The sequence below is a fragment of the Sinocyclocheilus rhinocerous genome, unplaced genomic scaffold (genome assembly GCF_001515625.1).
Source record: "Sinocyclocheilus rhinocerous isolate Xijiao unplaced genomic scaffold, SAMN03320098_v1.1 scaffold1319, whole genome shotgun sequence".
Classification (NCBI taxonomy): domain Eukaryota; kingdom Metazoa; phylum Chordata; class Actinopteri; order Cypriniformes; family Cyprinidae; genus Sinocyclocheilus; species Sinocyclocheilus rhinocerous.
This window is the reverse complement of record NW_015650691.1, coordinates 480,972-493,595: the sequence shown is the minus strand read 5'-3', so window position 1 is coordinate 493,595 and position 12,624 is coordinate 480,972. Positions and strand designations below refer to the sequence as shown.

Sequence of the window (12,624 nt, the reverse complement as noted above, 5' to 3'; positions counted from 1 at the left end):
AAAAAAAAGAAACCAAGCAAAAAAAAAAAAAAAAGGAGATTCTTGTTTCATATTGAACCATCTTCTCAATGCAAAGTGAAATTGCTTAAAAATAAACAGCATAAAATGTTTTGTCAGACAGACATACAAAGGTTTGATTAAAGGGAGAAAACAAAACGCAGTGGCAATGGCAAATCTATCTGCAACAACAACAATTAAAATGCAGCACAGTGGAACACAAAAAAAATCCTTTACACCTTAATGCCATCCCATCTGTATACGAGTTTCTTTCTGCAGCTGAACACGAACTAAGAGTTTTAGAAAAAAATAATCTTTCTGCATATAATGCAAGTGTACGGCATGTGCAAAGATGATTCTTCAAAAACTACACAAAGAGAAGACAACAGTAACCCATATAACCCGTACTGGAACAATAGGTGTGTGTAAGAAACATACAAATACTAATGTTTTTTTTAACTTTACCGTTGTGTTCACTTTGTGTGGTTTCTGAAGTGGTCCCGTATACTTGCATTATATGCACTAAAAATCTTTGTGTTGATCTGAAGAAAGTAATATACATCTGGGATGGCATGAGGGCGAGTAAATGAGAGAATTGTAATTTTTGGGTGGAGTATCCCTTTAATGAACCAGATGTGATGCAGAGGCCAGAAATATATTCTAGACAGAATATAAGAGATGCTGGAATGTGGGCTTGCTACAGAAACAATAAAACAACACGCATAAATCAAAATCATTTAGAAGTGAAATGTATAACAGGTTTAAGAAGTTACAGGTAACAGGTTTTCTCTTCTAAAAGACTTAACACAAACTATTTCCACTTCATCCTGTTTATATCCATGTTTTGGAATAGCATTATGATACAATGAAAAAAAAATACTGTACATGTTTCATGTATCCTCTAAAACAATAATAATAATATACATAAATGTTTTTACATAACATTTATAAATATTATAATAAATATAAAATTAATAAAAAACTTATTTTATGTGGTTTTCAATTTTAGTTGAAGTTTTAGACATTTTATGTTTTTGTTATTAACATTTATAAACGAATATTATAATATACTATAATATTAGTACATATTAATATTTTGAATAAGCTTTTATTTTTATATTTTTAGTATTCAATTTAATTTTAGTCATTATATGTGCTTTGTCATTTTTATATTTCTATTTGACTTCAAGTTAATTTTGTCATTTTATTATTTCAAATGTATTTTATGAACATTTCTCATTTTCATTAATATTTCGATTTTATCTCAGCTTCATTTGAATGAATTTAAACAGTTTTTAAGAGTTTCAGTTGACAATAACACAGGTGTACACCGTATATACAGATGACAGGCCTCACTGACCATTCATTTCCCAGATAACACCTATTTGGGACAAAACCTGCAAGTTTTGTGATACGCACTTGGTGAGGGGTGAAGGAGTGAACGTGCTGTAGGAGAGGCTCCCTCATCTCCGGGCAGCGCTCAAACACACTAGCCAGTTGTGGTGGAGGCAGCTGGAGGAGAACGTTGTAGGACTGGGGTTTGGTGCGCTGGCAGCACTTTACAAAGCCCTCCCACACTTTAGGATACTTCCACACCTGTACAATCAGTCAATCAGCAAAAGATTACAATGAGAGATGAGTATGATGAGATTATGTATGAGAACTTGCGTCGATAATGAGCAGTGATACAGGGTTCGGTCCACTGACCTGTTTGAGAATGAGTCGGGCTAGGATGTTCATGACGAAGCCGGCCAGGCGAGGGTACATAGAGAGGGACTGGATGACCGTACGCATCAGCAGTATGGGGAGAGGGGTCTGCTCCATCAGCTGCTGCATCACCACAGCCAGCACCTCAGAGGTGTACACGTTCTTCTCCCCAAAACACAGGTTAGTGGCTACAGAGGAAAAGAGAACAACATGGAAAGTGATGAAAAAAATAAAACATTAAAAAGAATGACAAGGAAAGCAAAAGAGGCAGTGACAGATTCCCCACTATGTTGGAGCCATTTACATTTTGATTATTAATATATTTAATTAAATATAAACTACAATAAATTCAACTAATTAAACTAGAGGCCACATTAATACAAATAACATCATTTTTCACTTAAGAAATAAAATATAAAGCAAGTAATTTGCAATTTAGGCCTGGCTTTCAATTATACTGAAATGATGACTAGTTATAATTACGAATTTTATACCCAGAAAGTGGAAAAAAATCATAAAAGGCATCAATATCAGCGATACTTGCCTTCTTTGACATGACTTAATGAAGAGATGCCATTACAAATATTCAAATATTCCAATTATTGAACTTATGTTGTTTCCACATTAGTTTGCAGATCCAATGTGAATGTGTTTGAAATGTCAATGTTAGGTGCAATTAATTGTGATTAATTAAAGAAATCTGTCTGATTAATTAATTATTTTATTTTAAATATTTATTTTTAAGTAGGACAGATGACATGAGGCAAACCTTCTCCAGGCCATTGATCACCGGGATGAGGAAACGAACATCTGGCACTCGCTTATGATAAAGATCCCTCACCCTCTCCACCAGCTCAGGAGATGGAGGCACTGTGAACACGAAACAATCCACAAAGGGCAGCATTTACTATACAGAGATGCATATAGACACATTCACTTTCACACACACACACACACACACACCTTTATCAGTGAGTATGTGCAGACAGCGAGTGACCAGCGTCTCCGCTCCTTTAGGACAGTCCTCCACCAGGAGCAGCAGGTCAGGAGAGCTCATTCCCATTCCTCTTATCTATAAAAACATTGATGAAAAAACTATTAAACCAAAACTATTAAAATGATCATAAATGAACTGTTTTAAATGCAATCACAATTAAGAGTTTTTTTTCTTTTAGTCCATATCTGTTAGTTGTGAAGCCAGTTTTATGCTAGTGTACAATGATGTTATTAACTAAAATTAAAACTATTACAAATTTTTGTTAATTGACGTAAAGCTGCAATAAAATCTAAATATAGATAAACAAATAAATATATATGAAGTACTGAAATAAAACTGAATAACTGAAGCTATATAATGACGGAAGCACATAAAACTAAAATTAAAATTCAAAGAATAAAAAACATAGCATTGATTTAAAAATAAATTCTAATTCAAAATATAAATAACTACTTCAATAGTATATAAATATTACTAAAATAACCCTGTAGTGTACTCCTAAAACACTGACAAAATAAACTTTTAACAGATATATGCATTCAAAATAAAATAAAAACAATGACACATTTTGTCCACAAGGGTGTCCACAAATTTTTAGCCAGCAAAAGAAATCAGAACGCTCCCTTTCCCAAAGCCACATACAAGGCAAATTTAATTTAATTCCGTTCAGTTATCATGCTATTTTAGTACACATGACGTGCACACAAACAAATAAAATAAAAATAAGATGGAAAAAACTAGGGCTGCCCTCAACTAAAGATTTGTCTGGTCGACTAATAGTCGTTCATTTGAAACATTAGTCGTTTAATTGCATGCTTATTAATAAACTATTTAAATCATAATAATGAGCCTTTAATTGCCTACATTGCCTAATAAGCGCTCAAGCACACGTGTAAAGCTTGCCACAGCACACCGGCAGAAGAAATGAATGTGTCAGGGAAATACAGCAAGGAGGCTGCATTAACATTTTAATAATTCATTGATAAACTAGTGCTTTATTTGTTTTCGGTTTAAGAGATGAACTCGGCGACACTGACTCGTCATCTCCGCAGACTGGATGCGCCTGTATGCATGTTTCATACGGATTACATAATCTGAGAATATCTGTTTTCTAGGGGTGTAACGGTACACGTATTCGTACCGTATGGCTCACGGGGCAAATTCCAAATGGAAGTGATCATCCCTATCCCCTTGGAGTGGGGACTTTGGAGTGAGCAGGGCACGTGCGTGCCATCATGTAGTCGTTTGGAATGCACTTGGCAAAGGAAGCGATGTAATTTCCTCATTAAATATAATATAAATTATATGAATATAAATATATACATGTAAACACATGTAAATATTTTCAAAATATATACTGTATGTGTGTGTATCTATATATACATAATAAATATACACAGTACACAAACATATATTATGTGAACAAAAACTGTTATTTTGGATGCGATTAATCGTTTGACAGCACTAATTCAAATTGAAATCAGTTATTTTAAATATAAAAATATTTCACAATATTACCGTTTTTGCTGTATTTTAGTTCAAATAAATGCAGGCTTGGTGAGCAGAAGAGACTGCTCAAATCTTACTGATCAAAACCTTTTGACTGTGTATTAAAACATTTTCTAAAGTGCCTAAATGTCAAAATTAGTACAATATATTTGTTGAAAAATTCTAATACTGAACACACTATTTAATGCTGTGACTCATTATCATTATTTTTGTGTTGCTGTCTCTAGCTCCCTTCCTCCCTGTACAATAAATCCATGTGAATATCTGTCTCTGCTAATTTTTTTTAATGTAACTTTACAATCGATATAGATGTCCTTTAGCACAGCATTCTGAATGATGATAATAATGGGGTGCTACTGATAGCCTAACAGATACTAGCAGTTTATTACTCAACTAGGTTAATAAAGACAAAACTATCTAGCGTATTTACAAATGAAACTGACCCGCACTTGAAGCCCTGAACAGGTCAGTGAGGTTGCTACATTTCACTGCTTCTTCTGGCCGCTTTCTCTCTTTCATCGAGTCCTGCGCATCGGTTCTGTTCAGAACCGTTTGACGGAAGCGCGGAACAGACGTGAGCTGATTCGTATAGCGCAGCGCTGCCAGTCAAGACTAACCGATATATGACTTATTATCGAATGAAAAAATCGGAAATAATCACTTTGGTACATTGAGAAGGCATAAATATAAAATATAAATAATAATAATAAAAACAATTAAAAAAAACAGGGCAGCGGGCCAAATCAGCCGCCAGGCCACTGGAAATTCTCTCGGTGCTCCCGATGGCCAGTCCGGGCCCTTCAAAGGCATAGGGATGATCACTTCCATTTGGAATTTGCCCCGTGAACCATATGGTAAGAATACGTGTACCGTTACACCCCTACTGTTTTCCATTAGAATTTTACATTTCACTCTCTATAGATATATTTTTCATGTCTGTAAGGCAAGCAAACATGGAGTTTTGTAGTTTAGCGCTCAAGTTCACAGAGACTGAGACGGCAGAAAGCGCATCCTGTTTGCTTTCATTATTTTACAATAGTACAATGTTTTGTTGTTATTGTGAGTACACACAAATAAACGTAGTCTTTACAGATTCGAAAGATGACAGAGTATTTTAAGAGCAAGTAGCCGAACCGGCACCTCTGTCATGCAGTGAGCAACTAATAAAATTTTGGCCGACTAAGCCTCTTCTGGTCAACTAATGGTTAGTCGAATATTAAGGGGCAGCCCTTGAAAAAACCTGTTTGAAAAAATTCAGTTATGGATGAGAGGCATTAGTGGAAGAGAAGGTCTTACAGGCTGTTCAATGACCCTGAGCACACTGCGTTTGATGTCGGCGATGGCCTCGGTGTAGACGGCAGCCAGCTCGTGCACCAGACAATGGTTGAGGGGAAGGAGGGAGAGATAGAGGTAAAGACACTGCCGCACTGTCTCCTCTGTCCAGGGAGCCGCCACCTCTGAAAACGGATGAAGGATGGAACAAAGTCAACAATGTTTTAGAGCACAGTACACCAGTGAGTTCATTTTACACTACTTTATCATAGTTTCAAGTTACTTTCTAAATTAAAGTATATTTAATACACAAGTATGAGCAAATAGACCATAACCCTACTCAATTATATATAAAAAAGTGATAGATCTGAAGCCTAGGAAAAGTCTTTGAACCTGTATCCTCTCCTGCTCCAAACAGAAGAGAAGGTGGGTTTGGGTGGACCAGAAACTGCATGTAGGTCAGAGCGAACTTCTCAATGCAGTCCTTCAGATGTTCCTTCTCATACATGCGCTTGATGAAGCTGAGAGCAGTGGACCGCACCTGAACATCAGTGGGGATTGTTATTATACTGCTATGAACTTAATTAATGAAACAATGAATGACAGATGCTTAGAGGTTAACCTTTTCTTTTTCGTGAGAGCTGAGGTTCAGAAGGACATTGAGGTACTGGTACTGTCTGGAGGGGCGTTTGAGGATAAGCTCCTTTAATGTGGACATGCCCAGGTAAACACGTGACTGAAAGACAAATATGGAACATTAGAGTTTCTTACAAGAACATTTTATATGTAAATGTATATGCAGATGATGACACGCTGCTTGTCGAGAAGAAAACACTGTAAATGATGGCATCAGAAACTTGTAATGGGGGTTAAGTGTAGTAGTGTGGCTAACCTCGTCCTCACAGTAGCGTTGAATCACCTCCAGTGCAGAGTCTGTAATGACCGGAGCCTCCAACACAAGCTTGGTGAAAAGCCTGTGATAAATGAAATTCAGGAATAGTTACAAAAATTTTAAACATATCAAAATACACATTTTTATTAGTTCACATAAAACAAGCACCGAATTAGTGTAGCTGGCAAATTCATATGAAATACATTCGGGAAATTCAAATGTCCTGTGGCGTGACATGCTAAACTCCATCCAAAGCCATAATTTCTTATTGATGTAGATTTCATTATCTCATTAATTGAAAAACTACCTGGAATATTTGTACTTTTAAATATTCATTTGTCACACTTTAGGACAATTAAAATGCACTAATGAAGGAAATTTAAAATGGTGAACTTAAAAGAAATAAAATATGCACTTTCATTAGAAGATTACTACAATTTTAACCAAAAATGTAAAAAAAATAATTACACATTATGCATCTTTAACCTAAATGTTACCCATTCAAAGATAAATGCAGTACAATTCATGACAGGCTCTGCCAAACTGGAGTTTGAGAGTTAACTATAAGCTAATAATTAAATTAAATATAAAAATGAAAATAAATAAATAATAAAAAAAATACTAAAAAGATTAAATATTTGTTTACTTGCATGTCACGTGACCATTTACCAACAGAGAACCATTGACATGCAAATGTGTTAAATTACTGAAATATTAACTGAGAGAGGACTTTAAATAAGCATTTTAGGTCAAAGGGATTCAGGTGACAAAAAGACTCTCCTAATGTATGAGCACTGTCATATCTGCAAGCGAAAAAAAAGTTCCACCTTTATCATTCTGATTCATTATTTTAATTCACTGATTGTATCATGCTGATGAATAATTTGTGGTGTTATGAGGTGATTCTCACCCATCCCTCTGCTCAGGTTTCTCCTGCAGGCCGGACAGCAGTGTGAACAGACAGTGCTCATAGCTGTCCAGAGAGCCCGAGGGCTGCTGACTCAGGTATTCATTGTACTCATGGAACAGCAGAGAAAAGGCCAGCTCACTTCTGCCCCGCATATCCTCCAAAATAAACTGCAACAAGTCATTTTTCTTCCCATCCTCAAACTGGGTCACCAACCGTGCAAGCAACTTCACACGGACCTGGGAAAAGATTAAAACACAGAGATGTGGACTTAGTAGAACGGATAGAGTGGCTGAGGTAGCAAGCACCCAAAATGGGACTCACATGGGACTTCCCACTCTGTGCAATGGCCTTTTCTGATTGAAGGATCCGCTTGATGGCCATGTTGGCGAGTTTCTCGATCTGAGCCTCTGAGAAAGGCTGCACCACGTCAGCCAATTTGAACACTTTTTTTCTGCCACTGGCCCCAGGAGCTCTGAATGAGGGTTAATGGGGAGAAAAAAAAGAGACAATCTATCCAGCTAGATGATTAAAACTAGAAACAACACACAAATACAACATTGCTGCTGTTCCCATTAGGGGCCGCCACAGCAAAATTATTCGTGGGTAGTCTTCCCTCTTTTCCTCACTTTTCTTCGCTTTTAAATAGCTTGTAAATGCATGTGCGCATTTTACTTTCACTTTCGAATTAGCGGCAGTTCGGCGTTAATTGATTGAATGGACAACAACAAAACAGTACAGCAAACTCACTTATTAAACATTGAAAATTTTACTTATTAACAAAACGAATAAAACACACCATGCTAATATAAAATGACAAATAACTTACACAGTTATTTGTTAAGTTTAAATATAAAAAAACGGAAAATCAGCCAACACGGCGGAACCAAATAAATAAGAAACAAATGTTTAAAAAAACTTCCAAAATCACCTTAGATAATCGGCCAACAGGCTTTTCAAAATCCAAAATATTTTTAAAACAGGTACTTTTGCATTTCGTTTCAAAACCAAATCTTCCGCCATCGTCTTGTCTTTCTCACCTCACTCTTCTTGTCAGTCAGCTCGACTCACTCTCCTCACGTAATAAATGAAATCTGAGATGCGACTGTCGTTCGGCACGCTGCATTGAGCAGCCGTGTTCAGCTTTTAATTGTAGTGTCTGTTCTCTAACTGAACTAAATTATTTTTATTACTACAAAAAAGCAAAACGACGGTGGGGAACAGTGCCACGGTGGGCAAGTGACGTAACCATTATGGCTGAACACCGATAACACCGTCAACACCGACTATCGCAGCAAGCCTATTGCACATGCGTAAATGAACATAGTGCTTAGTCCTGTAATGGCAGGACACACACATACACAACAAAAGTATTTACTGAATATTTGTCTGTGCTATGTTTTATGTTTGTTAGGGTATCAAACTATTAGCTTAGTGGCATGCGAGTCACAACTTTAGCGTGCTTGACTTCAAATTTAGAAACTATTTAGGTTTCTGCCTCTGTAAATAGCTCTAAAATAGTTTCTTATGAGACTGTGTTTTAATTAGAATCCTGCCTTAGAAGGAAGCCATCCAGGTGTTTCGTAAAGAGCAAGGCAGCTCATTAGGTTTTGGAACAGATAGGCCTGTCACGATAACAACTTTTTGTTGTGCGATATGGCTTGACCCAGGGACACAGCAGACAGTTTGCGGATGATGAGAGGGTCTTTGGAGCTGGACTCACCCGCTCCGCCATCTTCCTCCTTCACCTCTTCATCTCGAGCCTTACACAGCTCCAGCCCTGTGCAGTGCGATGTACGTCATGTAATGTTACGCTACACAAACCCCCTCACAGTCTTTACAGCTGTGCTGACAAGAACTAAAGGAGTTTATCTCTCCTTGCTTTTAAATAATAATCCCTTCACCTGGTCCCAGTCCAGCCGCAGTCATCTGTGTGGCCATCAGCCTGGCTAAATGTTTGATCTGAGCATCAGTGCCGGCCGATTCTACAGGTGTGTAGGTGGCCTGGAAAGAGGCCGGCATCACTTCAGGCAGGTAAACCATACTGATGAGCACCTGCATTGAAACAAAATATAGAAAATGTCTAAGTTAACACACATATAAGTTATAGTAATAAGCAAGACTGTGTGCTACTCATCACACTTCCAAGATTTTTTTGACAAATAATTTTTTACATATATACTTACTGTTTATATTTAGTCTTTTGATTTAGATTTAAATGATTATTGTTTTTAGATGTTTTCAAAAAGTCCCACAATGGACAAACTGATGTTATTATACATGCTTGCGAACAGGTTTTTCTCTACACCAGCATTTTACCAAACAGAGTTCACAAGGGAACTGCTAGGGGTTCATGAGTTGATGAAAATATAATAAATGAAATGAAAAATGTCAAATTAATATAAATGAATGCAAAGGACTGCACAATTAATAGAAATAAAATTGAAATTGCAGGTATAAAATGTAAAAGCAAAATACTGATTTAGTTTTTTTTTCTGCTGCCTGTCTGAGTTTTTTTTATGGAAGGGCGCTTTTTATTTCAGGTCTTTTGAACTGAAGAAATGCAACACCCGCTGACTGAAATGATAGAGCTTGAAAGATCAAAGACAGGACTGGATTCGTCTGAAAGAAGAAAGTCATATACACCTAGGATGCCTCGGGGGTGAGTAAAACGCAGCCTAATTTTCATTTTTGGGTGAACTAACCCTTTAAAGCATGGCACTGTTCATTTACACTCTTCCTGTGTTTTCAGTGTCTCGGAGTGACTCGGTTTGCAGAAAAAACTACTCCACACAAACCCTGTTGTTGGATGTTGCTTATGTGCATTTAGAAACATGCACCAGGATCCTTTTATTTTCAAATTTGTATAATTTTTTCATTTTTTTGTGCCTATGTTTTTAGCATTTTACCATATTTATAGCGAGAAGCATCAACTAAACATACTTAAAGATCTCCCTGCAGTTTTCCACCAAAATAAAGCTTTAGGCTTTTTAATGTTTGTAAATTAAGAATTTGAGACATATTTGCATTGTAAGTTATAGAGCAAAATACAATACTATAATTATTAAATATGAATGTTTTAAATTTTAAAATACTTTTAATTTGAAATAATATTTTTGTCTTCATTTTTTATAAATAGTTTAAAATGTTTAAAAAATTAAACAGTTTATTAATTATTAAAATGTAAAATAGTACACACCAGGTTGGCCACATTCTCTGGGTTCAGCAGAGGCAACAGGAACTCAGCAGTGAGGTCGATGGATGATTGGGTGCCAGCGGAGGAGGATGGTTTTGGGGTGACGACTGGAGCTGGTTCTTCCTTATCATCATCATCCTCCACTAGAGTGGCCTCTGCAAGCACAAACAAGGCATTATTAATCAGGGGTTAAAGCAAAAAAAAATCCTGAGTCTGAACTTTTTTCCGGGGGCGGGGCGGGGGACGGGGATGGGATGTGGCAGCACATGCAAAGAATGCAATGACTGTGGCAACTTTAACATTTGAAAGGATACTATGGCAAAGTTATTGCTTTTCTTATTCAAACTGGGTTTTTTTCATGAATATATGGTTGACCTGAAGAATGAAAGCTGTATCATACACTTGGAAAATTATGAGCTATATCACCGCTTATCGACACTAGGGGTGTGACAATACACTTAGCTCACGAGATGAGACAAAATACAGATACTTGGTTCACTTGTTTTGAACGTGACAATATTTTAATACTATTTTTAAGAAATGTTCATTGACAAAATATTTGTCTTTTAATTACAAATAGTAAAACAATGCAGTTGTTGTATTTTTAAATATTTTAACTAATCTAGGGCTGTAACTAATGATTATTTTGGTAATCAAGTAATCTACTGATTATTTTGACAACTGAGTAATCTGATATTTTTTAGTACACAAATAGACCTAAGTGAAAACCAGGCTTTAGTATGACTATTTATATATAAACTAACGATGAGGCAATAATAATAGGCTCAAATAAAATATCAAAATATGATGTATTCTCTTGTGTTGGCAAAGGTTTATAAATGATTTACGTTACAAATCTAGTGAGATAATGCACAATATTTTTCCAGATGAACGTTAAGCAATTCAAATTCACAGCATATACAGAGGAAGAGCTTAGCCCCTTTCACACATACAGTACTGGCAAATTACCGGTAAGTTACCATTAAGAGATCATGTGTGAACAGGACCTTTTCAAAAATCCCAGTAAATTTGTTCTCGCAATCATATCGTTCTTATGGAGATGGCATGATTACTCTGAGCTGTTTACAAAGCTCTGCTGCTTTTTAATTAGTTATTCTATGTAAATATGCGCTAGATGGATATCTTTGACCATTGCGCCTCGCAGCTTTTTGTCGCGCTTCTCCATTCATCAGGGCAACTCTGCAGTTGGATACTATTAAGCGCGTCTCATGTTTATAAGAGCAAAACATTCTAATTGGCTAGTAATGTTAGTTTGGTTGAGAATGAAAGCTGTGCTCCTCTCATACCATTGGTAGGCGAACTCATGGACTCGAAAGTGATATCAACAAGTTTTTTTAAAATGTAGGATTATTTTTTTCCGCAGCCAAACGCTGCATGCCGGAGATCCGGCATGGTGCCGGAGAACTTTAAGCCCTGATTATTCCTCATCAATCAATCAATGCCAACAACTGACCCACAACAATGACCCACCCAGCTCATTAAAACAGCAACAGCAACTCACCCATCTTGATCCTCTTGCCCTCGACATAGGGCTCATGGTGGAGTCTCTTACGGGGCTGTACCGTGGCTGGCGTGCAGCGGGTGATCTCGCTCTGAGACATACCAAGGTCCAACAGCAGAGTGGAAATTTGGCCCTGGAAGTCCACGCTGCTGGGGTGCTTCAGCACTGAGACCAAGTGCAGCTTCAGGTTCTTGCGCACACTGCTCACTTGAGACTTAGCCAGAGTCGGGGGCAAGTTAGCTGGGGAGCACAACAAAACAGATAAAGAACAAAATAAAGTAGTAGATTTGTGTTTGACTCTGAATAATGTCAGCGGAGGGAACTCACCATGTAGCGTCTCATATGCCTGCACCACCTCAGACATGAACATGGGCCGCTGTCTGGCCAGCGTAGCCAGTGATCCAAGTGCAGTGGTGAGATTAATGCTGGAGATGGCAGGGTGCACCATAAACTTTAACAACTGCTCCAGAGCCAACTTTCCCTCCTCACACAAGGTGTCTTAGAGCAGGACAGGAGGACGTGAAGAAGACAAGGAGAGAAGAAATGGAAGCAAAAATAAAGAATGAAAATGTTTCTGTTAAACTTTTAAAAGTCTTGACATTAGGGCAGTACGCTTTTTTTTTGG

The 12,624-nt window shown here is 37.1% G+C and overlaps 1 protein-coding gene across 1 annotated transcript in view; it reads right to left on the bottom strand.

Moving 5' to 3' along the window:
* Positions 1-519: 519 nt before the first annotated feature.
* Positions 520-12,624, bottom strand: part of LOC107712124 (symplekin-like) — a 14,531-nt gene continuing 2,426 nt past the window's right edge. The window contains exons 7-23 of the mRNA XM_016517268.1: positions 12,327-12,497; positions 12,000-12,239; positions 10,481-10,632; positions 9,186-9,336; positions 8,948-9,061; positions 7,606-7,760; positions 7,285-7,520; positions 6,375-6,456; positions 6,105-6,218; positions 5,876-6,023; positions 5,507-5,667; positions 2,668-2,776; positions 2,470-2,574; positions 1,705-1,892; positions 1,417-1,593; positions 628-694; positions 520-539 (exon numbers count right to left, since the gene is read on the bottom strand). Of these exons, the coding sequence (XP_016372754.1) occupies positions 520-539; positions 628-694; positions 1,417-1,593; positions 1,705-1,892; positions 2,470-2,574; positions 2,668-2,776; positions 5,507-5,667; positions 5,876-6,023; positions 6,105-6,218; positions 6,375-6,456; positions 7,285-7,520; positions 7,606-7,760; positions 8,948-9,061; positions 9,186-9,336; positions 10,481-10,632; positions 12,000-12,239; positions 12,327-12,497 (2,390 nt within the window). The remainder of the gene's footprint in view (positions 540-627; positions 695-1,416; positions 1,594-1,704; positions 1,893-2,469; positions 2,575-2,667; positions 2,777-5,506; positions 5,668-5,875; positions 6,024-6,104; positions 6,219-6,374; positions 6,457-7,284; positions 7,521-7,605; positions 7,761-8,947; positions 9,062-9,185; positions 9,337-10,480; positions 10,633-11,999; positions 12,240-12,326; positions 12,498-12,624) is intronic.